Source organism: Rattus rattus, chromosome 12 (assembly GCF_011064425.1).
Source record: "Rattus rattus isolate New Zealand chromosome 12, Rrattus_CSIRO_v1, whole genome shotgun sequence".
Taxonomy (NCBI): domain Eukaryota; kingdom Metazoa; phylum Chordata; class Mammalia; order Rodentia; family Muridae; genus Rattus; species Rattus rattus.
The window spans coordinates 58,837,907-58,864,488 of NC_046165.1; the positions used below are offsets into that span (position 1 = coordinate 58,837,907).

At 44.4% G+C, this 26,582-nt stretch overlaps 2 protein-coding genes across 3 annotated transcripts in view; one reads left to right on the top strand and one right to left on the bottom strand.

Annotated features, from left to right (window-relative positions):
* Positions 1-349: 349 nt before the first annotated feature.
* Positions 350-792, bottom strand: LOC116913750 (40S ribosomal protein S17-like). The gene has a single exon (XM_032918057.1). The coding sequence runs from the start codon at positions 790-792 to the stop codon at positions 385-387; it is 408 nt and encodes a 135-aa protein (XP_032773948.1). The 3' UTR covers positions 350-384.
* Positions 793-5,174: 4,382 nt separating this feature from the next.
* The window catches only part of Elp3 (elongator acetyltransferase complex subunit 3), a 60,980-nt gene continuing 39,572 nt past the window's right edge, over positions 5,175-26,582 (top strand). The window contains exons 1-7 of one of the 2 annotated variants that reach the window (XM_032918286.1): positions 5,175-5,337; positions 7,620-7,719; positions 12,080-12,218; positions 14,454-14,524; positions 15,188-15,251; positions 16,673-16,741; positions 20,803-20,957. In XM_032918286.1, the coding sequence (XP_032774177.1) occupies positions 5,262-5,337; positions 7,620-7,719; positions 12,080-12,218; positions 14,454-14,524; positions 15,188-15,251; positions 16,673-16,741; positions 20,803-20,957 (674 nt within the window). In that variant the 5' untranslated portion in view covers positions 5,175-5,261. Of the gene's footprint in view, positions 5,338-7,160; positions 7,720-12,079; positions 12,219-14,453; positions 14,525-15,187; positions 15,252-16,672; positions 16,742-20,802; positions 20,958-26,582 lie in introns of those variants that run through there. The other variant, XM_032918285.1, reaches the window with a different exon arrangement.

Here is a 26,582-nt window from a genome sequence, read left to right on the forward strand (position 1 = left end):
TATGCAGCTGAGCCTGGTGTTAAACTCACAAAATCCATATTTAAAAACAAACAAACAAAATTTTTAGAGCGCCACCCAGTATCAGAGAGTAGAAAATATAACCTCTTCCTTGCAAAGCTTGGCCACCCCGTTGATCAGACTGAGTACAGGGGAAACTGAATTCTCTCACCATCCAGCTGCGGACTGTTACCTCCGGATGTCAATTTGATTATTACCAGCACAATTCTCGGGGACTCCAGGTGCGTGTGTGGTCAGAAAGTGGGTCAGGAAGTAACAAAATCAAAAGGTGGGCAGAATTAAAGATAAACATTTACAGTATCTCAAAAACTGCTCTGACTTTTTATTTTCTTGTTTTCAGGTTTATTGAAAATATGGCATAACGGATTAAACAGCTCCAAGTGGTGTTTTGAAATTCATCCCAACCGTAGGCTGAGTGACCTGGAGGTTGGAGAGACTGCCAAAGTCCAGAAGCTTCAGCATTTCCTTGGTGCCGGGATCTACCTCAATGATCTCCTGATCTAGGGCTGAGACCTCAGGAACATAGTTATCTCTCCTCTCCCTCTCTTCTTCCTGCAACTTGATGGAGATGCCTCTCACAGGACCTCTCTGAACCCGCTTCATCAGATGCGTGACATAGCTGGCTATCTTGTTCCGAAGGTTTTTGCTGGGGATGATGGCGATCTCCTTGCACACGTGCTTGTTGGTGTGGAAGTCATTACCCAGGCATGTGTAGTACTTCTCGATGATGACTCGGGCCGCCTTCTTCACGGTCTTGGTGCGAACTCGGCCCATGTTGACGGGTCTCGGTAAAAGAGGAAACCGTGCTCTGACCTTTTAACAGAACGGGTCCTCCCTCCATAAGCGAGATACTGAAATATCATATGAACTTCAGAGACTTACTCTCCCCCCTTATGTGTTTTGCATTTTCTTTTTATACTTTTGCCAATATAAATGTCAAAACAGAGAAACCCAACATGAGTAGCACAAGATCTCCACATACAGTCATACAGCACAAGCTTAGCCTGCCCTCTCCTGGTGACTTTCAAGCCTCAATGGCTAACTATATTCAGAAGTGCTATTAAATCACTTTAAAATAGGCTGGGGAGCTGTTAAAGATACCTGGGTTCCTTATGGAGGTCCTTAGCACCTGAAACTGCCATGGACACTAATGCCAGGTTGGTTAGAAAATCTGGTCACTATGCCAGGCTGGATTCCCATGGAACTCAATGAAAGCATCGACGCCAGTGAGAAAATTTGCATACAGCACCATCACTCTCTACTCCATCACCACTCTGCATTCCAGCATGTTCGTAGACGAGCCGTCCAAGTGTCCAGATAACATGTCTTCTCGTCTGCATCAGACCCCATGAGTCTCTCCAATCATATAATTAAGCAGAACACTTCCTCCTCTTAATCCATCAACCCTCCCATCCCCTCCCCCCACACCGGAACCTCCACTCCCCGACCCCCCACTGGATCCACATGCAAAGCCACAGCCATTTTGCATCACCCACTTGTCCGCACATTCTTTACCAGCTACTGCACCATTTATCTGTAATTCCTTATGACCAATCTCAAAATTATCTGAACTCATCCAACCCTCTCCTACGTATCTTTTATAAACTCTCCTAGTTTGTGTTCGGGTGCTGTAATAAATATCCTAACCAGAGAGCAAATTCAGGAGGAAAGGGTTTGCTTGGCTTGCACTTCAGATCTCAGTCCAGACTTGAGAAAAGTCAGGGTGGGAGTTCGAGCAGGAAGTAAAGCAGACAGTGTGAAGGGACACCGTTTGCTGGCTTGCTCCTCGGTTCCTTTTCAGCCATCTTTCTTAGACAGCCGAGATCCATCTGCTCGGAGATGCAACTATGCAAGTGACCTAGGCCCCACTCCATCAATTAGCAATCGAGAAAATGCCCCACAGGCCAGTATGATAGAGGCAATGCTTCAGTTGAAGTTCCCTCTTCCCACTGTGTCAAGTTGATAACTAAGATTGGCTATTACATAAACCTGCTTCAGTGGAGCTGGGACCCTCTCCTTCCCCCAAAACTGTTCTCATCTGGGTCTCCCAATGCTTCTGATCAATTCCATTTTCATTTTCCTTGACTAATCAGCACTATACGACCCAGTTGATAACTCTCTGCTTCTTGACATTGTTCTCTTGGCTTCTAGGTCTCCCACTCTCGCTGGTTTTCCTTCCACCTCCCTAGATGTCTGGCCACTCTTCTTAGTTACTACTATTGTCTCTGATCTGTTAATGATGGGATATCCTGAGGCTTGGACTTCCGTCACTTATTTTACCCTGTTTCACAATTTAAAACTCCAACATACATCTAAAGCTCTCATCTGGGACCCTCAAGCATACCTCTCATGGTTTGCCACTCACCAGGCTTCTCAAATACATCAGATCCAAAGCCTCTGAAACACTTAATATTTGATAACGACAACTACATTATCCCCACTCCTTGATCCTAAAGCTGAGATCTCATACTGGGTGTGGAGTCCCTTTTGTTTTTGCCATTACCCCTCCCCCCAATGAGTGGAAGATGTGTTGAAATCATCAAAAACATTATCGGAATCTGAACAAGTCTTATCACTTCTATGGCTTTCTATCCTGATTTGAGATGCAACAATCTCTTGCCTTCCTCAGTGGTTCCCAAACTTTGATGACTTTGTAGTCTGCTTTTGCTGTATTTTTTTTTCTGCCTTTGAGACAAAACACCATGACCAAAAGAAACTTGGAGAGGAAAGGGTTTATTGGGCTTATACTTCTACATCATAGTTTATCACTGAAGGAAACCAGGACAGGAACTCAAACAGAGCCAGAACCTGGAGTCAAGAACGAATGTAGAAGACCCTGGTTTGTTTGGCCTACTTTCCTATAGAACCCAGAACTACTATCACCCCCAGAAGTCACCTCCCACAATGGGCTGGGCCCTCCAACTTCATTCACTACATAGGAAAATGCCTTACCCCGGAGCTTACGCATGCTCTTCTCAATTGAGGTTCCCCCTTTCAGATAACTCTAGTCTTGTACAGAGCCATATTGGATTTGGGCCTAGCCGCTTTTTGACTGCATGGCTCAAAGTGACTAGGTGACTCTGGGCTGTTTGGCCACAGATATTCACCCCTAAGATGACTGCCATAAGTCTTAAGATTGTTGGACAGAGGCCTCTCCCATGAATTTACGGCACAGGAAGATAACATTCAAGGGATGCCTCAGCTCGAGCAGATACCAGTTATCTCCTGAGTCAACACCCGGTGTCTCTATTGCCTGACCTCATCATCGTCTACCGCCTGACCTCTTTGCCTCCAGCTATCACTGTCTATATCTTCATTTCCCCCTCCTCTGTGTTTCACAAAGGACACGCCCCCTACCTGAAAGCCTTAAAAGTTGTAACATTCACTCCAATAAACGAGACCTTGACAATAGAATCTTGCTTGGTCTCCTTCTTCTCTCGCCCCCCATTTAGGCCCAAGGGTAGCGCCCCTTCGGGACCCTGAATAACTGGGTCCCCGCTGGCGGGGACATAGTCTGTGTGTCAAGTTGACATAAGACTAGCCAGCACAGAGTCATAGAGGATTTCTGTTTTATGTGCTAATTTTGAGATACATATAAGTCATCAAAATCTACCAAGATGTGAAATAGAGAAGAGGTTAGAGTTGAACTATGAATCTGAGAGCAGAAAGATGATATCTAAAGACTAGGGAATTCAGGAATCACTAGAAAGAGACAGGGTCAAGAAGACCAATATCTTGAAGTAAGACAGAAATATGTATGGGACTGAAATAATAATGATGATAGAAAATTCTAGAGTGGGGACCCTTATCCAAAAATATTTCCAGGGAAGTTAACTTAGTTTTGTTGACAGGAGGGTGGTATTAAGATAATTTGGTACACTGTAAAATCTCAGTCTTGACCAGGACAGTGTCAGTGTATGGTGACACCCAAGTCAGAGCTACCTCAATTCTACTGGGTAGTAATAGACACTTGAAAATCACATTTTCCATCCTTTATTTATACCAAGGATTGTTAATCTTTGGTCTATGGGCAAAGGAGATTACGAAAGGGTTTCAAGAAAAAGTTATTCCAAGTCCCATTTCCAGGTGTTGAAAAATTTTACAAAATTACATTACAAAGGCATCTTACCTAGTGTTTTCATGATCGCCATCAAGAAAAATCTGCAATCCAGGGAAACTCTGGGCTGCAAAGCCAGAAAGATAGAGCTGATACTTGCTTCTTGTTTTTTTGCCTTTAAGGCAAATCAGAGCTTAGCTTTATCACATTGAAGGTTTAATGTTCATAGTATGTGGGACTTCTATCCAGTCTCCTCAATGTGTACCTGAGATCCCAAGTGCTCACACAAGAACTACTCACTTCCAAGATTCTTGAAATAGGCACTTAGACAAGTAACTAAATGCAAGAAAAAGGTCTGGTATCTGTCTTCATTTTGTATCTTTGTCTCCTTTATTTTGGCTGAAGGTACAAAAAAGATGAATCATACTAAACCTGCAGTCAACCTTGAGTTCAGAGGAAACAAAGTCTCAAAGGCCAAGCTTCTGCCCATATAAGGACTATTATTAGTCAGGGCTGCACCTTGGAGCATTGAATGACCCATCACCTTTTAGGAAGCCAGATGGATCTCCTGAAGGGATAGCAGCGATAAAGTCTTTGACCACCTTGAGAAACAGAACTGAGACAATGATCAACCAGACCATACCTTAACCCATGACTGTTTAAACAGACGTCTTGTCTCCTACCCTCAATTCTCCCATAACTTTAAAAAAAAAAAAAAAGTGTATATCAACACCTCAGGTATCAGGGGGAGGGGGAGGGGAAATCTGGTCTCCTTCATCTCAACATGGTTGGCTATACTAGTGACAAGTGGCCCAGCCTTTCTTGCATTAGTTGTCAAAGTCTAGGCTTTTGCTTAAGGAACTCTGGTTACATTCCACTCTCATCCCAGCTTCTCAGAGCAGCTTCTTTAGATAAACTGTCCTGTCGCTACTAGCCAGAGCCAGCTTTCTGGTCCCCAAGAATTCTCCATGGTCCCACAAAATCACAGTGCACATCCCCTTCCCAGTCTAGGAGAGCTAAGAGCCGCCACCTAAACAGGGCGGGGCTCCAAGCTCCGCCTTCTGGGGAGAGCTTTACGGTACAGTGCTGTGTTTTCACGACAGTCGCGGCGTGCTTTACGGCTGCCAAATTTCTCCTCCGTCTGAACCTCCATAACGTGGTGCCACCCTACTACGCCAGCGCAGAGATGAAGCAAAAGAGGAAAGGTGCAAAATACGCGGGACAAGGGCACAAGGGAGGCGGTGGATGCTCTGATATCACAGGTTGAAGCTTACTTTTCCATGGAAATCTGATGCCTGGTCCGGGCCCGCACGACCTGGGGTCGGCAGGCCTCCCTTCTTTATCTATGCGCTTTGTAAAACAGCCCCTTTCTCTCTTCCCCTTTGGAAGAGACTACTTGGTGTCTTTTGTGTAGATGGGTAAATGGTAGCATTATTCCAAGAGGGGTCTCAGAGGAGATAAGGTGGTGAGTTGCAGCTTAATTTGTAGTAACTTATTGGACGTGTTTATTTAGGTTGTTTTTAAATCTTAAAGTAGGAGTGCAGTTTGTGCAACAGCTTTACGTGAACTTACTCCCATTTATTTTACCTCCGGAGTAGCCTGGAGCAATTCTGTACAGGTTTTTTTTTTTTTTCTCTTTTTCAACAGAATGAAGTCGGTTTTTTGGAAAAATGGTATTTGCAATAGATTCCTTTCATAATTCAGTACTGTCCTTGAGCAGTTGATCTGATAATAATGCTGTTGGTTGTCAGAATAACAGCTGGGTATTGAGCCTTTGCTGGTCATTTTGAAGACATGTTGTCATTTCACGCTTGGAAAGGCTGAGGCTTGGTTAACTTTTCCAGCCTTAAGTTTATACTTAGTGTGCGTAACTGACTGGTCGTGGTGTTCCTGTGATGCCTGGAAGCATCAAATGAAAATTCAGTGTGGTGTTGGTCACTACTCTTGGCACTAACTGGAATTGCCTTTGTAGACATGCTCTATGTTCTTGTCACATCAAGCACAACATGCACTAGATTAGTTTGATCTTACCTTACTATAACGTGTTCCCTCTTAGGCTGGCAATCAGCAAGCCCCAGCAATCGCATCATAGTCCCATGCTGTGTCCTCCATGGCCCCCACTTCATGGGCACGAATGTGGTGGCTACGCCTAGCTTTGAACATGGAGGCAGGGATTTGAACCGAAGTCTTTTTGTGTGTAGATCTGGCTTTCATTTAGCATCTAAATTGATTGTATCTTTTTTTAATTTTCTGACACATTTGTTATATTGAAAATCTTTTTTTAAAAAAAAAAAAATCCTACTTTGGCATTTTAAGTTGCAGAGTTGAGAATGTATAATTCTACTGTTACTGTTAATGCCTTTACCTAGTGGTCAGTGTGCTACCTTCTCACTGAACCCTGTTCAGGCAGCCTGGGGTTAGTTAGACAGATCTCCTTTCACCAGAATAAGTAGTTCTCATGCCTAGTCTTGTTCCGTCCTGTTGTTCCCTTGTTCACAGCCTGCCCTATATTTAATGATGTTTATTCTATCTCCTCTATTAAACACTTCTTACTAGTTTGCTCCCGTATAATTCAAGTAATATTTCAAATCTTTACTTTTGTCAGCTAAGCCTCTTACTCTCTAAATGAAGTCTTATGCAGAAGTCTTTTATGTAGAAAGATGAAAGCAGAGTTACAGTGGTTTTAGCACACACACACACACACACACACACACACACACACACACACACAAATGGGGATTTATGAATATGCAAGTAGACAGGGTGCTGACTCATCTTTTGTGCTCACCCCATACCCCAAGTTCACCTCTGTTCATGGCCTTTGAGGCACCTTTGTAGAACTGAGAATGCTGGGGTAGCATTTAGTCTCTTGATTGTCCATGGAGTCTCTCTCATTGTTTGGTATGAATTAGCTTTGCCTCATGAAGTCAGTGGAGTACACAGTGCACAATATGGTGAAAAGACCTGGACTTGAGAGCTAACTCTGCCGTTTATGATGACATCTGACTTCGCTTTGATCCAGTTCTACATGTATAAAATAGGACGGCAGTACCAACTCTATAGTGACATTGCGAGTTTCAAATGGGACTGAATGAAAGGTCCCTGTGACTCCCATGGCCTTATCCACACTTCTATGATGACTATGTTTTCACACCAGCAGGCAGGAGGCATGTGTGTTGCCATCACCCAAGCTAACACAGCACACCACTGTTGTCAGCTGGTAAAAGATGGGTTCCCCTGACCCTTGATGAAAAGAGCTTAGATTTTTCAGGTCGGTTGGGTGCCCATGCTTGGGTGAGTCATTTGTGATCAACAGTAGGATGGTGTGGCAATCACAGCAGCATCTCCTGTGTCTGACCATGAAAGGGAACTGCCAAGACAGGGTCATGCAAGTCAACATATGGTATCTTAGAAATGCAGCTAGATCCTTAGATAGGTCAGGCCACACTTATGTATGTGCAAGTGCACACACACACACACACACACACACAAATGTTTAAAAAGCTGAGTGGTGAGACTTCTGATGTGAAGTGTATCTTTGCAGGGGATCTCAGCGCGGCTGAGCTGATGATGCTGACTATAGGAGACGTTATCAAGCAGCTGGTTGAAGCTCATGAGCAAGGCAAAGACGTCGATCTAAATAAGTAAGTGGATCTATAAAAGGGCAGTCTTGCAGTTGTGTTCTTAAGTAAGGGTTTGTCTGTCTGTCTGTCTGATATGGTCTCATTTTATATCCCAAGCTGGCCTCAAACTGAAGACATTCCTAAGCCTCCCACGTACTGGAATTTCTGTCATGCCCCACTGTGCCTGGCAGTAGAGCTGTTCTGTGAACTGTTTTCTGTATAGTGGTTAAGAATTGTAGTTTTCTGCCTTGTCCTGTCCCATACTTCATGTTAGTACAATTATGCTAACTCTAATTGCCTCCGGCCTTAATTAGCACTTTCAGTATCTCAGGCTCTGTCCAGAGTGCACTGCAGGAAACAGATGAGTTAATCTTTTCAGAAACTGAACGAAAGTGTCCTAGTTAGGGTTACTACTCTGATGAAACACTAAAGCAACTTGGGGAGGAAAGGGTTTATTTCTGTTTAGACTTCCAGGTAACAGTCTGTCATAGACAGAAGTCAAAGCAGGAACCCAAACAGGGAAGGAACCTAGAGGCAGGAGCTGATGCGGAGGCAATGGAAGAGCACCGCGTGCTCCATGTGGCTTGCTCAGCCTACCTTCTGATAGAACCTAGGATCACCAGCCCAGGGATGGTACCACACAGGATGTGGGCCATTAAAAAAATGCCCTACAGGCTTGTTTACCGCCTTATCTTATGGAGGCGTTTTCTCTCTTGAGGCCTTCCTCTGCTCCAATACTTACAGTTTGTGTCTAATTGACATAAAACTAGCCTGCACAACTGACCCCTTGTCAACTGGACACACAAACACAACACTTTTCAGTTAGAACCTTTTTTTTTTTCTCATTTATTCTCAACAGGGCACATTAATATTAACATCACAATATAAAACAAATAACTTTAAAGTCCTGTAGTCTTTATAATTCAAACAGGTTAATTAGAGTACAGTCTCTTTAAAATATCCAGTCTCTTAAAACTCCAAAATTCCTTTTAAGAGTTCACAGTCTCTCAACTGTGGGCTTCTGTAAAAATGAAAATTGAGTTAAATGTTTTCTTATTTCAAGAAGGAAGAACCAGGGCACAGTCACAGTCTGAATAAAGCAAAACCAAACTCCTACAGTTTAAAAAATTAAATGTCCAATGTCTGGGATTTACTCACAATTATCTGAGCTCCTCCAAGATGCTTGGGCCTCTTTTCCAGCTCTGCCCTCTCCAGTACACACAGGTCTAGGTTCTTACTGGCCCCACTCCACAGCTGCTGGTGTTTTTTGCAGTCATTGGCATCTCCAAAATGTTGGAGCTAGGCTGGACTTTCACCAGTAGCCTCGCCTGGGCTCTCTTCATGGCGAAGCTTCATCTTCTCTGCACGACCCCTTCAATCATGGGATTTCCATTGCTATTCTTGGTGCACCTTCTCCAATGGCCTCTCTTGACCTCTGTCATGGTTTGAATATGCTTGGCCCGGGGAGTGGCACTATTTGGAGGTGTGGCCTTGTTGGAGTAGGTGTGTCACTGTGGGCATGGGCTTTAGGACCCTCACCCTAGCTGCCTGGAAGCCAGTATTCTGCTAGTAGCCTTCAGATGAAGATGTAGAACTCTCAGCTCTGTATCATGCCTGCCTGGATGCTGCCTGGTTCCCACCTTGATAATAATGGACTGAACCTCTGGACCTGTAAGCCAGCCCCAACTGAATGATGTCCTTTATTAGACTTGCCTTGGTCATGGTGTCTGTTCACAGTAGTAAAACCCTAACTAAGACAGCCTCTTACAGTGCCAAGCCTCAGTTGCTCTCCATGATGCCTCCATGGCTTCAAAACCAGTTCTTCTTTCGAGACAGATGACTAGGTTTGGCTGCCAGCACAAGGTACAACCTTGACCACCTCAAAAGACAGCTTGCATATGGTAATCTGAGGAAATTATCCCCAGAAGATTTCACCTCAGTAATGTTGGCCTCTTTCTAATCACAGCTACTTCTCCAGCTGATCAGACATCACAGATTTATCATACAAATGGGCCTGGTAGGGTCTTTGCTTCCCCTGAAATTTCACAAGCCAGGTCTCCTTCATCTGCACCGCTTTCAACACTCTGACCTTTTAAGCTTTCACAGAACATCCCATTGGCTCAATGGCTTTTCTTGGCCAAAGTTCCAAAGCCTTTCCACAGTCCTCCCCAAAGCAACATGGTCAGATCGGTCACAGAAATACTCCATGATTCTGGTACCAGCTTCTCTTACTTTGGGTTTCTGTAGCTATGATGAAATGCCATGACAACTTATTGAGGAAAGGGTTTACTTTGTCTTGCAACTCTCAGGTTACACTCCCATCACTGAAGGAAGCCAGGGCAGAAGCATAAAGCAGGAACCTGGAGGCAGGAGTTGATGTCTTGGAGAGGTGTGGCTTACTAGCTTGCTCCCCATGTTTTGCTCTTCCTGCTTTCTTCTAGAACCCAGGACCATCAGCCTAGGTGTGACCCAGCTCACAATGAGCTGGGCCCTTCCACATCAACCATTAATTAAGAAAATGCCCTATAGGCTTGCCTATAGACCCAGAGTATGGAGGCAGTTTCTCAGCTGGGGTTCCCTCCTCCCACAGGACTCTAGTTTGTGTCAAATTGACATAAAACTATTCAGCACAAGGGTCTGACAAGATGGTCAAGTGGGTAAAAGTGTAGTGGATGGAGAAAACCAACTCTCAAAGGTGTCCTCTGATCTCTATTTACACTGCTACAGTGGCACCTGCCCACATATTTAACAAGAAACAGGGGTTGGGGATTTAGCTCAGTGGTAGAGCACTTGCCTAGGAAGCGCAAGGCCCTGGGTTCGGTCCCCAGCTCCGAGAAAAAAAAAAAAAAACAAGAAACAGTAATGGGTAGATACTGGTGGTCTCTCCTAACACATGGGTGGTCTGAGAAGTAGAGAGGCTAAGTAAGTCTCCAGGGAGTGTAGTCATGACAGAGTGGGGGTTCTCCTGTCCCCTTGGAAGCACCTCTCTGCCAGGAGCACTCTGGTGCCCTTAATCTAATCAGAGCAGTCTCTACTGCAGGACCTCTTCCACACGTTCATGTTCACACTAGTCTGTTACAGCCTGTGTGAGTGGCCACTCATCTGTTCCTTATTTCTTAACTGTATTTGCTCTTTATATATGTTCAGGGATGGAGGGAGGGAGGGAAGAAGGGAGGGAGGGAGGGAGGGAGAGAGAGACAGAGAGAGACAGAGAGAAAGAGAATATCTCCTCACTGTGTCATGTAGTCTACATAGTCATGACCTCTTATAGACCAAGTTCTGTTTCTTAAGATGCCTCTACCCAACCTTCCCTTTTGTAAAACATTTGTAAAGGAATGAGTGTGTCAGCAATTGTTCTTTTGGCTGTGAGAGTATTGTATAGCTTTTCCTACAGTGTCTTACAGTGTCATCGCTGTGACTGTACTGTATGTCTGAGACTAAGTGCTCTTCTGCATCTGCCTTCCCTAATAATTTCCCTAGCATGTGTTCACAGAAGTCCTTTCTGCATTCTGGAAGCATCGCTTACATGTGTGTATTTGGGGAAAAGGGGGGGCGCCATAGCCATGACACAGGGCATGAAAGGACTACTAACACCTGACATGCTACATGCATGGGTAGTAGCCTGTGTGTGCTGGCTATTCAGTTAGCATTTGTTGAGAACAATGTGAGCAACTCACAGATACTTCTGGGTGGGCTAATTATTAGACACTGATCAGAAGGATTTGGCTAGTGGGCATAGAGAAAGAAAGCTGTTCAAATCTTAGAGAAAATTAAAGGAATAATCTGGGCATGGTGGCGCATACCTGTAATCTCAGCATTCAGGGGTGGAGATAGGAGGATTCTATCTGTACAGAAGGTAGAAATGGGAGTGAGGTTTAGGAATTAAAGTCATTATTCAAGTAGTACTCTTGGGGCTACAGATAGTGTTAAAATTGGGAGGCAACATGATGTTTTGTTAAGTGGATTCTACTATTTGTATCCTGGTTTTTGATTGATTGTTGTGGCTTTTGTATAGAATTTTCTATAAGAAAGTAGTTCTCAATCAGGGTTATTCCTTCCCAGGAGACAGGTGGCAATGTCTAGTCAGCCTTCCGCTCAGTCCCAAATGTCAGTAACGAGGCTGAGAGGGGTAAGGGCAGAGCAGTTCTTTAGGATGGAAGCTCAGTTGCAGTTTGGAATGAGACCCTCACTGTGCCATCATCCTGGGCCCCACAGCCCTGGTTTACTTCCTGGTGTTTAGGGTTAAGAACAGCAAGATGCTTACTAGCAGATTTAGTCCTTTATTTCTAGTATTCACAGATTGTTAGGCCTCTCTTGTCACCTGGCGAAGGGGTAGAGGGGCGGGAGATAATAATGATAGTGCTAAATTCTTTGTTTTCAGGCTGAAAACCAAAACAGCTTCCAAGTATGGCCTGTCGTCCCAGCCTCGCCTGGTGGATATCATTGCTGCAGTCCCTCCTCACTATCGAAAGATCTTGATTCCCAAGCTAAAGGCAAAGCCGGTCAGGACTGCCAGTGGGGTGAGTGATTGAACTGGTGAGATGGTGATACAGGTAGTGAGACAGCGGTGGAGGACTCGGACTCCTAAAGTCCTACAGTCATGCTGTGTGCTTGAGTGACGGAGGTGTGCCTACGAAGCTGAGAGGTGCACCAGCTAGGTACTTAAAGGGATACATGGTTTTGTACAGTCTTTATAGATCGAGGCCTGGTCACTTACAATATGACAAGTCCATTGACTGTCTTATGTGGAGCTTCCAGTTGGTACTTCTGAAAGACATACAACGATGGACGCAGGGTAGTTTTATATGTGCTGATGGGGGAGCAAATCTCCTGATAAGGAGCACTATGGGTGTCCAGAGACTGGCGCCCTCAGCAAAAGGAAAAAGTAAAGAGCCATCAGAAAGCTTTCCTGACCTGTGAGTGGCTTATGATCAGGGAGGATCTGGCTCAGAGGGTGCTGGGAGCAAGAAAAGACTAGGAAGGGGGGTTGGGGGAGGAAGGGCAGGAAGGGCACAGCTTGTGCAGACAGAAAGTGCAACAGACTGGCAACAGTTCATTTGGCTAATGATTCTTTTGAGACAGACTCATTGTGTAGGCCCCACTGGCCTTGAACTCGCACTGTCTCGGCTTCCTGCATGCTGAGTTCATTTGAGAAAACCAAGGATCAGCTTATAAACAACCATGTGCAGCTGGCAGAGAAGCCAAACAGCAGGGAGCTATTTCAGGTGCCTGCAGAGTGGTGGTATGAGCAGAATAGACTTTCAGAAAGTTATTCTAGGTACGGCATGCTCAGTAGTTTAGAAGCATAGAGGCCATGTTGTACACTCTTGTTCTGAGCTCTCCGATGCATTGAGGGGAATGAATTGGGGTTGAGGCTCTGAGAACCAAAGACTGAGTGAGAGACCAGGGGAAATGGGCGGGATCAGGATCCTTTGGGAAAGGGGTTCCAGAACTGAAATCTGTGTTCCTGGTGTGATCTAGCATGTTTGCTCTGCTCTCTGGATCAGGATGTAACATTTCTAGAGCTTGGCTGGCTCTCCCTGGGGCCTGACCCACTGGATTCTGATTCTTGTGGACAGTTGAACCTCACAACTTTTACACACATTGTGCGCTAAGCCTGATACACATACGTTATTAACAGGTACTTACACCACATAAAACCTTAAAAAGCAAAAATAGGAATCTAACATGTGCACCTGGTGTCATCTAGTCACTACCTGCTATTGCAATAATGTCTCAGTTCAGAGTCACTGCTCACCGGGTGCCACAGCTCCTCAGACCACACTTTCCTTCATTTCTTTACCTTCACACTGAAAGGTGTCCATTGTTTTTCAGTTTGGTTTAACAATGCTTCTGTATTTGTTATATTTCTTTGGTTCTCTACACACGTGTGTAGTTACATAAACACATTTCCATCTGGTTTGTGGCAACTATTTGGAAAACAGGAGCCCAGTTTCTTCAGCCCTGGCTTCATCTGGTTTTCTCTGTCTACATGCCCTCTGTCTACAACTTCCTCTCTGTCCATAAGAAACCCAGCTTATGTTAGGCTTAGTGTGGCTCTGTCTGGCCACCTACCTCCCATGTCACTATCTTGCAGCTTTGATATCTCTGCTGCCAGCCCTGTTGTCAAGCAGGCACCTTCCCCACCCTGCCTGGACTGTCAGTCCTCTAGGGTTTACACATAAACTCTGAATCAGTCTGGCCCCTGACTTCCAGCTTCCTGCTGTAGATGTTGAAATCTAGGGTGTCTGTAGAATTTGAGTAAGAATGATTAGGTTTATTTATGATATCATATAAAGTGATCTTTATAGGCTATTTTAGCAAAATATTTAGAGAATAAAAATTATGATGACCTTAAAAGTTAATTCCCACGGCTGGGCTTGTAGCTTGGAGGTAGGGTGCTCAAGCCCCTGGGTGCAGGGTCAGTAGTAATAGTTCCTTATTTCATACTTGCTGTAGAACTGAGTACAAAACTCATGCACTTCACAGAAACACTTTATTAGCAGTAAAAAAAAAGTACGGCTTCATGAAGTGGCTTCATCTGTGTCTCGAGGGAGATAGATACTCAGGTTTCATCTCAGATGGCATCAGCCTGCCCCTTCAGTACCTTGAAAACCTTTATGTACCTTTATGTGCCCTTCATTATCCATATGTCCCACTCCAATTGCTTTCCTCTTCTTCCTCTTAGGGGTAACCACCCTAAAATTTTGATTAATTTTTCAATGATAGCTTTTAAACTAATCTTTCTTTTGTAGATTGCTGTTGTGGCTGTGATGTGCAAACCCCACAGATGTCCACACATCAGTTTTACAGGGAATATATGTGTGTAAGTATGGTTTTGATGAGTCAGCATATGTGTGTTTCACTTAGACTAGTAAGTGAATTCCCGGATGCCTTAGTCAGTACAGGCTAATGATAGTTAAAACTTTGACTGAAAGATACAGAGCTCAGCCTCTGGTGGGGCATTCCAGCTTGTTGAAACTGAACAGATAGTGCTGTGGGTCTGAAAAACTTATAGGTATTGGGACATCTTGGGACGGTAGACACCTGATACCTCAGTAAATTAAATCTCCTTCAATTCCAGCATTAAATTCAAAATTAATTCAGACCAGAAAGATATCTAAAACTTTAAAGTTGTTCCTATAAATAGCCATTGGGTTTCTCTAACTGAGGAATTGGGAAGAAAGAGTTCATGGGTGCAAATGTGTGTCGGAGGCAGGAGGATTGAATGGGAGGAAACTTTCCTGGGGAAAGCCTAGTCCTGGGGAAGCATCGAGTCACCCAGGCCGGACAGCTGGGCTCCCATGTCAGGCCTGAAAAAGATGTGACTGCAGTGTCCTGGACATGAGTGTTGTCACCTTCCCTCACTGAGCTGTCTTGTTTGCTTGTTGGTGAACAACCCTGCGAGGTCAACTGCGGTTTGAATTGACAGCAGGGTTTCCTGTTGGACTGAGCTTTCATCTGCCCTTCCCGTTCTGTCGTTGTCCAGATACTGCCCTGGAGGACCTGACTCAGATTTTGAGTACTCAACCCAGTCTTACACGGGCTATGAGGTAAAGCCTTGACTTGGTCCTGACAGAGTGCTGTGGTCCAGAGTGTGGTGTGAAGTTTGGGCTTTTTTTTTTTTCATGACTAGAAAAGCTTTTGCCAAATATTTGCACTGTGTCTTCGAGTGCTGCGTATGTGCCAAGTCACAGGAGGAGTGGTGACTTGCACATCTCTTAACTGTTACCTCCAACTACCGTCCCAAACAGTTTGCAACCCCAAGCCGCTCATCTGTGTTTGGAAGGTAGATGCTATAACTCTCTCTGTATTACCGTGAGGAATCTGAGGCATAGAGCCTCAAACAGCTGACAGGGAGATAAAATTAGCAAGCAGCCACTCGTGCATTCCATGGTTCCAATTTTTTACTCTTGTTTTTCGTTTTTACATTTTAAATGATGTGGCAAAATACTATTTTGCTCTTGCCTAATATGTACATATATGTGTGTATATATATGTGTGTGTATGTGTATATGTATGTATGTGTATGTATGTGGTCTTTTCCTAGACATGTCTCATTATAACTCAGATCAGCTTCAACCTTTTGATAGTCTTCCTGTCTCACGTGGAAAGCACAAGGGTTATAGGTGTTTAGGTTTGACCACTGGGAATTGGATAGTCTGTCAGAGAGCTCATCCCTGGAGAACACTGATTCTCCCTGTCTCAGCACCATTGATTGGCTGGAGCTCATGGTCTAGGTTTAGGGCCTTAGGAAATGCCCATCTGTTTTGGCATGTCAGCTGGTGGGTCATTGTGCAGATCTGTTTATACAGTCATCTGTTGAGATCATGTGAGTGTCCTATCCCGGTCGTGTCTAGAAGACACTGCCTGGTCCTCTGTCCACTTTCCCTGAGCCATAGGTGTAGCGGCTGTGCTGTAGCTGTATCAGTTAGGCATCCCACTGTCACTTAATCTCTGTGTTCTGAACAGCTGCGGATCACCATCTTAGTCTCCACCTTCTGGGAAAAGAACCTTTTGTGCTAGGGAACTATACCATCATCACTGGAGAGTGTTCTGCTGTATGACAGTGGCATCAAGATCAATCACTGAGCCTTTAGAAAACATGTATTGTTAAAGGCCTCGTGCAAAGAACATTCTGCTACATGACTCTCGTGTGTGTGTGTGTGTGTGTGTGTGTGTGTGTGTGTGTGTGTGTGTGTGTGCGCGCGCGCGCGCGCGCCCGTGCGCCCGTGTGCCCATCTGTATGTGCACACTGCACTTTGGGTTCTTCACATTTCCACAGCAGGAGAACGTGATGCCCTGCTATTGAGGCAAGCTCAGTGTGGGCAGGGAGTAGCCAGATGCTCTGAGACTAGAAAGTGGGACATGAGGTGTGGTTTTAGTCTTAAACCCTTAACATAGCCCTTCACTACTTTGCATTTTTTTAAATTTTATATAACTGTTACATAACATTTTCTCCTTGTTTACTTAGCCAACTTCCATGCGAGCTATCCGTGCTAGATACGACCCTTATCTGCAGACAAGACACCGGATAGAGCAGGTAAAGAAGCTTTGTAAATTGTTTTCTGTGCTTCAAAGGTGGTGCAGTTGCTTAATTTGGAGTCATTGTGAAGTACGATAGAAAGGGCGAGGTTTGTACTCTTCTGAAGGAGAGACTTAAAGCGGCGTGCCATGCGTGGTCAGACTTATGCTGCTTAGAGACTGTTGCGTCCTCTCCCTTTGATGGAAGTCACTTATGAAAGTGTGTAAAAGTTCTTTTACAGCTGGCAAGGGGTTGAGCTTCCAGAGCCAGATCAAGAAGTGTGACACTGTGCTCAGGGGGAGCAGGGAATTTAGAGTGATTTTAGCAGCTGACTGGGGATTGTGGACTTGTTCTGTGTCATGAGTGTGGTGGTGCGTAACTCCATCAAAACTCCCCAGTTGTGTCTTAAAGGGGTGGATTTTATGGCATAAAAATTAGACATTAACATAGCTGGTTAAAAACTAGTACTATACAGGTGACCTTGAACTCTCAAGGAGTCTAAACATGACTTTGCAAGTGCTAAAATGTAAACTTGTTGTAGTAATCGACATAGTAAGGCAAATAGAAGGTCTAAAATGGGAGGGAATGTGCAGTACACACTTCTGGGCCTGTGTGGCAGTTCATTATGCACACCACCCAGCTCTAATGATGCAAGCACAGTGGGGAGAGTCAGCAGTCAGAGGACCCCACACAGGGAGCCCACGGAGCTTAGGAAAACATGTTCTGTGATGGTTTCTATGTGCTGGGGCCAGGGAGTGGCACTGTTAGAAGGTGTGGCCTTGTTGGAGGAGGTGGGCTTTAAGACCACTGTGGGCGTGGGCTTTAAGACCCTCATCCTAGCTGCCTGGGAGCCAGTCTTCTACTAGCAGCCTTCATATTGAAGATGTAGAACTCTTAGCTCCTCCCACACCATGCCTGCCTGGATGCTGCCACGCTCCCCACTTGATGATAATGGACTGAGCCTCTGAATCTGAAAGCCAGCCCCAATTAAATGTTGTCCTTTGTGAGACTTGCCTTGGTCAGGCCTATCACAGCAATACTCCAGTCCCTGTACCAAGCATATACAAACCATCACAAGTTCTAAACTGATTTTGACTTTGATTTTGTTTTTCAGGCATGGTACTCTATTCATTTAAGATGTATATTAGTCAGGCTTCTTTAGAGAAACAGAACTTATAGAATGAATGAATGAAAAGAGTACACATACACACACACACACACACACACACACACATCTATATATATATATATATATATATATATATATATATATAGAGAGAGAGAGAGAGAGAGAGAGAGAGAGAGAGAGAGAGAGAAAGGAATTTATTAGAATGGCTTATAGGTTGTGGTTCAATTAATCCAACAATCACTGCCAATGAATGGAAGGTCTAAGAGTCCAGTAATTGTTCAGTCCATGTGGCTGGATACCTCAGCTGGTCTTCAGTATACTCTGGAATCCCCAAGAAGTAGGCTCTAATGTCAGTGAAGGAATGGACTTAGCAGTGAAGAGGGAGGGGCAAGCAGATGAAGAGAGAGACTGCTTCCTTCTGGTATGTCCTTAGTATAGGCTTCCCTTAGAAGTCATGGCCCAGAGTAAAGATCTGGAGGATGGGGGGGGCGGGGGGCTGGGGGGTGGGGGGGTGTCAAGCTTTGGCAGGACCAAGGGCTTCTCCTCCCATTGATGCCCAACAAGGCCATCCTCTGCTACATATGCAGCTGGAGCCATGGGTATGTCCATGTGTACTTGTTGGATGGTGGTTTAGTCCCTGGGAGCTTGGTATTGTTGTTCTTATGGGCTTGCAAGCCCCTTCAGCTCCTTCAACCCTTTCTATAACTCCTCCACTGGGGACCCCGTTCGCAGTTCAGTGGTTGGCTGTGAGCATTCGGGTCTGTATCTGTCGTGCTCTGGCAGAGCCTCTCAGGAGACAGCTATATCAGGCTCCTGTCAGCTTGCACTTCTTGGCATCAGCAATATTGTCTGGGTTCGGTGGCTGTATGTATATGGGCAGTCTCTGGATGGCCTTTTCCTTCAGTCTCTGCTCCAAATCTTGTCTCCATATCCCCTCCTATGAATATTTTTGTTCCCCCTTTTAAGAAGGGCTGAAGCATCTGCACTTTGGTCGTCCTTCTTCTTGAGCTTCATGTGGTCTGTGGATTGTATCTTGGGTAATTCGAGCTTTTAGGGTAATATCCACTTATCAGTGAGTGCATACCATGTTTGTGTTTTTGTGTTTGGGTTCATTTTCTAGTTCCATCCATTTGCCTGTGAATTTCATGAAGTCATTGTTTTGGTTTTTTTTTTTTTTTCTTCTTTTTTTCATGTTTTCTTTTTTTTGGTGCTGGGGACCGAACTCAGGGCCTTGTGCTTGCTAGACAAGCGCTCTACCCCTGAGCTAAATCCCCAACCCCGAAGTCATTGTTTTTTAACAGCTGAGTAGTATTCCATTGTGCAGATGTACCACATTTTCTGTATCCATTCCTCTGTTGAAGGGCATCTGGGTTCTTTCCAGCTTCTGGCTATTATAAATAAGGCTACTATGAACATAGTGGAGCATGTGTCTTTGTTATATGTTGGAGCATCTTTTGGGTATATACCCAGGTGTGGTATAGCTGGGTCCTCAGGTAGTACTGTGTCCAATTTTCTAAGGAACCTCCAGACTGATTTCCAGAGTGGTTGTACCAGCTTGCAATCCCATCAACAATGGAGGAGTGTTCCTTTTTTTCCATATCCTCAACAGCATCTGCTGTCACCTGAGTTTTTTAACCTTAGCCATTCTGATTGGTGTGAGGTGGAATCTCAGATTGTTTTGATTTGGATTTTGCTGATGACTAAGGATGTTGAACATTTCTTTAGGTGCTTCTTGGCCATTCGATATTCCTCAGTTGAGAATTTTTTATTTAGCTCTGTACCCCATTTTTTAATAGGATTATATACTTTAGATTATTTAATTAAAAAAAAAATCTCTCACAGGTGTGCCTAGCTATTTGGATTTTAGTTTCAGTTGTCATCAGGTTGACAACCAAGAATAACCATCACATGAGAAAAACTGTTTTTGACAGAGTATGAAATATTTTATTCACTAAAAATGTTTAAAGATCCTAGGTTTAGCTATTAGGATAGTCACATACGGTAACAGTTCTTTTCTGAGTAAGTGCAGTAGAGTCATCTGGGGAACTTAGTGATACAGTGACACAGGGATCCCCACCTCTTCAGGTGGGGTGGAGTTTGGCTTGGAGTCCTAGCAGTTTTTATAGATGCTGCCAGAATAAGTCCGATGTTCCCCTTTGTATGCATCCATAGGCAGAGACGTAACCCTGTAGTATTGATGGGTAGCCCTACACATTCTCACTCAGATGCACAGACATAGAGTAGCAGCTCCTGCAATTTGCTACTTATAGAAACACCTATTTTTAAAGGTCTATATGGGTATTCATTAAGTAGTATATTCTAGTTCATATTTGATCCTAGCTTCTTCATGCTTACAACACAGCAAGAAATTTTAAAACTTGGATCCTGGCTTATTGTAGTTGGCACAGTGCCATTCTGCCCTGTGGTAGAAGAGATGGGGTATTTCATTTTGAGATAGTCAGTTACACACTTGAGTCTTCTAGAAGGAGTTCGAGGGCCTGTGCCCACAGTCAGCTTTAAATTGCATCTTGAAGGCTCAGGCTAATGTTTGTCTTTCTCCCTGTACATGAAGTCCAGGTTATATTTCAGTCACAATTGTGTCTTTTTGTGTAGTAAATATTTGCAGTATTTGATACTACATTATGTTGATTTCTTTTTATTTATTACATTCTGTGTTACCTGTTTTATATGTCTTAAATTCTTCCTGTTGTTAAATTGCTACTCAGCTGTCAGCATTGGTCTTGCTTCTGATTTAGTTTTAATTCTTAATTTCCCATCTTATTTGAGCAGGAATTATTTTTCTTTTAGACATTTCTTTTTTAAATGCTCAGAATTAGCAAAGTGTGTTTTACGGCATTTCATTTATAAACTGTGCTGGAGAGACTATGAAATGAAATCGGGAGTTCTGTAGCCCTGGAGCAGTGCTCTGATGGATGTGTGCTTCTTCCAGCTAAAGCAGCTTGGCCACAGTGTGGATAAGGTGGAGTTCATCGTGATGGGCGGAACGTTCATGGCCCTTCCGGAGGAATACAGAGATTATTTTATCCGAAATTTACACGATGCTTTATCAGGACATACTTCAAACAATATTCACGAGGCAATCAAGTAAGAAGCCCTATTTCTCACTCTGCGAAGCCATTACCTGTCTGTTCACCCTCCTAGCAGCCACCCATGGTGATTTGATTTGTTCTGTGTATATATTCTGAATTTCTCATACTTTCTTTTTTTGTGGGAAAAAATTATTTTCATTGAGCTAATCCTTTAACAAAAAAAAAAAAAAAAAAAAAAAAAAAAGTGTGGTTCGTTGTCAAAGTCACGTTTTCATAGACTGACTTGTCCATAGATCTTTCCAGACACAGGCTGATTGAGCTGTCCAAACTCAAACTAGTTTTAGATTGGCCTATTTGAGTTTCAGTCTACCCACAAAGGACAGGCTATCCATTCATCCATCCGCCTTCCTTCCTTCTTTCTTTTTTTTAATTTATTAGTGGAGGAGAGAGAAGGGAGAGGGAGAGAACAGCACCTATCACGTGTACCTGTGGAGATCAGAGGACATTTTGGGAGGCTTCTTTCCACTGTGGGGTGCAGGGATTGAACCCAGCCCAGGACTGCGTGGTTTTTGTCAGAAGCATCTCACTGCTATAGGAAACACTGGGGCAAATGACTATTGCTTAAGCATTCATTTATTAAGTAATTGATCCTTGACTATCAAGTATTTGCTCTTCAAGAATGGTCCTTGTCTTAGTCTGTTTCCACTGCAAGAACAGAATACCCCATCCTGGGTAATTTGAAATGAACAGCTGTCTGGTGTTTGTGGAGGTTGGGAGGTTCAGTATCATGGGTTCAGCATTTGCAAGAGCCTCTGTCATAACCTCATGGGGCATGACCAGAGGGTGAAGCACAAGGGGGCCTGCCTCACTTTCATAACAACATTGTTCCACTCCTGGGGACAGAGACCTCTGCCTGCTCACCTCTCAAAGTTACTACTCAGCACTATTACATTGTGAGTTTTCACATGGAGCCTGAAGGAGCAGACAGCACACCCCGTGATCGTACACTCATTCTGAATTCCCACTGATAAAGAAGAAGATGCCTGAGCTTTGTTAGCGAGGGCGTCACACTTTAGCCGGAGAGTGCTAAGCTTTCATATAAGGTCAGTGGATATAGAAAGTCTTAAAATATGCTTGTTTTCAGGAATTTGAGGATATCTGGGCAGCTACTACTTATGCACATTTTTAATTATTATTTACAGTCCCATTAGTGTCTTAGTCACTGTTCTGTTGCTGTGAAGAAACACCATGAGCAAGGCAACTCCTATGAAAGAAAGCATTTAATTGGTGCCTTGTTTATAGTTTCAGAGGCTTTGTGTGTTATCAACATGGCAGAGAGCTTACCAGCATGTTGGGGTGCTATGGAGAAGTAGTAGAGAGCTACATCCTGATCCACAAGCACAGAGAGAGACTGGCCCTGGCATGCTCACCCCCAGTGACACCCTTCCTCCAACAAGGCACCTCCTAAACCTTTCTAATCCTTTAAAGGAGTTCAACTCTGTTGACCAAGCATTTGGGATATAAATGCCCGTGGGAGTTCTTATTCAAACACTGTGCTGTCTATGCAGTTACAGGTCCTGGGCACAACTGTTTGTGTCTTTCTGGCACTGTCCTTTCGTAGTTAAGTGTCTTACAGTAAAAGCTATGATTTGAAAGGACTGATGTGACAGAGGTTGTTGTAGGAAGAGGAGTCTGAGACTTCTGCAGAGGGCAGAGTAAGGGTGCAAGAAACAACACAGCTCACGCTTTCCACAGGCCATCGGGTTACACTCCAGTGACCAAGGGCACATCCTCAGGTGATGCTGAAAGGCTGAACGTGGGCCAGATGGTGTGCCCTTTCAAAGGAGCTGAATTCGTGTGAAATGCAGAAGTAGATTGTTTCTATCCCAGTGGGTGGTGGTCGATCCTCACTGACAGGTGAGAGCATTTGACTGCCTCTGACAGCAGGCTAGAGTCTTATAGGAGGGAATGTGAGAGACCTGTGAGCGTCCTCCTCACTGTGGCTCAGGCAAGGGTGCTGGCACAGGTGTGGAGAACAGGCTGGTTAGGGGAAGGAAGGCCAAGCATGACACCTGAGGAGTTGGGTGGGAATATCATATGCTAAGACAGAAAAGCCATGGGGAAGTTAAGGTTTGAGGGAGGAAATTTGGGTTTGTTATGTTTCAAGTGTCCATGATTCGTGTAGAGATGACTGGTAGGGTGCTGTAGGTACACAATGGCGATTTTCAGTCATAGGCGACATTCACAGCCCCATGGATGGATAAATTATCTAGTGGGAGAATTTTTCGTCTTCTAGGTATGCTCAGGCAAAAAGCAATGTTCAGAATTTTACCATAGGTTCCATTATGTGTATGTCTCTCCATGACTCTCTGTGTGTTGTGGTCATTATTGGCCAAGGTTAGCACTGAGGAAGAAGAGCTGGGAGTAAAGGAGGCCTACGTTTGCTGTGTGCACAGTGATTCACCACACACAGTAAGCCTTTGATTGTACGGTCAAATCACCTGTCTGACATAGGAGGCTCCAAGGCCAGAGAGGTAAAGCAGCTTGCCTAGACTTAACACAAAGAGTTGTTGGCAGAGTGGGAATAGAGACCCAGGCAATGTTCAGAGCCTGAGCTTTGCTATAATGCTAGAAATGGCTAGGTGTAAAAGAGTGAATGTGTATGTGTGTGCGTGCGTGCATGCATGCATACGTGCTCACGCACATCTGTACCTGTGAACCATCAGAATGTTGAAAGACATCTAGTCTCTTTCTGACACCTTAGCACTGTCAGACTTTGGCCTCTCTTTTCTGAAGGAGGAGGAGAATGTCATGCATCTGATTACACGGTGGGTGAAATAGTTCCTCTTATACGTTTATGTGGTGATAAGTAGATCAGGTCTGGAATAAACCTGAGTGCAGTTTCATACCTGAGCTGAAACCTGAGTAAACACTGGACTGGACTTTGAGCAGTCAGTCTATAGCATCAAAGACGACCAGGGATGACCTTGGTAGGGTTACCTCCTGGAGCTGAGGTCATGCCTCTCTATTTGTCTAAAGATATTTCCTAAATTTAAATAAATGTCCGGAGTAGCCTGAGGAGCTGCAGAAAGGACTTATCCTCTGGAACAACATGTGGCGAGCAAATACTTTTGTTTGACTGATAAATGACAGGTAAATTACCTCTGTTCCTGAATCTAGACTTAGGAGGTGTGTCTTGTCCCCACAGGGACCTCGGTGACCAGAAAAGATGGCATCTATTTTTACTGTTCATTCAAAACCCTGATCATTCTTGAGTATGAGTCATGCTTAGTAAAGCCCCAAAGTTTCCAAACTCGAGAGGAGAAATGATGTGACCCAACTCACTCATGAGTCAAATTATACCTTAGATAAAGTATGATTTGGGGGAAGTACCCTTCATTACAGCTCCAAGATGTAATGGCAGCAGCAACTCAGGGTTCCCAGATGACCTCCTTCACCTCTAAAACTCCTAGCACTGTTGTCTTCAATACCATTGAATCCCACTTAAGAATGAGCTTGAGGTTGTCCTCTGCTCACTCACCTGCAGGCATGCACACATGCACACCAACATTGTAAACGTGGCTGGGTTATCCGTGCCGTGTACCTGTAATCCCAGCTCTTCTGCTGTAGAGATAGATAAGGGTCACGTGGAAGCTCAAGGGCCAGCTAGCCTAGTGTGTGTGGCTCAGCAGCCCAGGTTAGAGGGCCTTTGCCTCACACAAGTGCCATCACATACACATGTTCATCATGCACAATAACAAATTTAAAAATAAGTAAAAGACTGTAAATAATTTAGGTAAATAAATCTTCCCAAGCTTATGTACATATAGACCCCTTTTCTCAACACAGGTTTCATATGTTGAAGGTGTGTGTGTGTTTACACATGTGGAGTTCAGCTATAGCTATCTTCAGCATACCTCCTCTATAAGTTTGCTCTGAGCTTTTCCATGTAGGGTTTGAGTCCTGGGCCTCTGTGGAGCAGGCTGGATGAGCATATGGAGAGTTTCTGTGGTACGGCTTTGTCATCAGTCCAAGTGCCCACAGTCTTGCTGCAGTTCTGGTGCCCCATAGTATTTGACCATAAGTCATCTATTTTTGTTAGAACTTACTCAATTCGGATCACGATGTCTTTGCCCAAAAAAGTCCCCAAGGGAAGAAAGTCTCTACTGCAGATGTCTGGCCAGGGCCAGCGTGGGCTTGTTTCTGTTCTTTGCCTCAAGAGGGCACTCTGCTTTTAGTTTAAGAATGGTTCCTCTGACTTGAGCCTTCATTGCAGCAAATTTCCTGAGTGGCTCTTAGGAAGTAATAAAAGTGGAGGGGGCCACCACAACATGGTGCTCCACTCTGCAGCCCGCTCGGCTGCTGTCGCTGCTGTCGGTCTCCCCGTCTCTGTACTTTGTGAGGCAGTGTGAAAAATGCCGCTTTGTGAGCTTTCGTTTGCTTTGTTGAGGTAAATTCTTTGTATGACTCCCTATAATAAAGTGTTCAGGGGAAATTTTATGTCATTTGAAGTAGCAGTTTCTGAACTAAACTAGAAACAAAATGATTTTTCAGATGTTAGCATCGTTGTGAATTAAAGAACAGCCCAGGAAAACTGGTTTTGGTCTGATGTGTTCTTTTCAGAGCCTGTAGGCAGCCTTTCCTGTCTGTTACCTTGTGAGAGGATGTTTGGAAAATAGATGTTTTGCAGAAGAGCCACCTACTCTGATGGAGGCTGGTTCACTGCAGAGCCTGGCAGGTGTCGCCTCCCCACTCAGCTGTGGCACTGAAACCTATTTGCTCAGGATGGTAGGATGTCTGTTTGTCAAGGGGCCATTTTAAACTAGGCCAACATCTTGAGGTAGCAGGTGAGCCACCATTGTTGAAGGTTAAACATAAAGGGCCACACTTTAATTAGTTCATCTGTCCTTTCTTGGTCTTCCTGTGTCTAACCCAAGTGATTAAAGGTTTGGTTTGTTGTTCGGTGCCCAGCTCCGAAAAAAAGGAAAAAAAGAAAAAAAGAAAAGAAAAAAAAGGAAAAAGAAAAAAAAGGTTTGGTTTATTTTTACTTACAAGTTCAGGACTAGATTTTAAACCAGTGTGAGCCTGGTTATTATTTGTGGCCTGTTGATAGCAGGAAGTCTGAAATCTTTGCAGACAGAAAGTGAAGGAACAGGAGGCTGCTCAAGGACAGCACAGGCCTGCCACTGTGAAGGCTGTTGAAGGAAGCCAGTACTGATCACTCAGCCCATCAGCCAGACGGAGCCTTTTCAGGTCTCCAGAGAGCACCAATTACCAATGACTGTCATCCCATAAAACCACCACTTTGGAGAAAGACCACAGTGGGATCTGAGTCACCCATTCACCAGAGTGCGACTGTTGCCAGATAACTCAGAGCAAGCTCTTAATGGAGTTTTATTCCTTTTTAATCAGCTCTGCCCAGAAGCAGTTTTATATTCAGTGCTCCTTGGCTGTTTTCACAAGGTGCAATTTAAAAGGGTAGTTACCCATCCAGGAGGCATGAGTCACACTTTTCCCTGTGGAATTTTAAACTCATTTCCATGTCCTGTCCCCCCCCATCACTGGCTGTAAATTTCCTGTGTCCTTACACATCTTGGGAAAGCTAGGACGCAAGGCAATGCTGGGTACCAAACCCCAAAGTGAATTCCATGTTCTCGCCTAGGCTGTGAAGGAAGCAAAA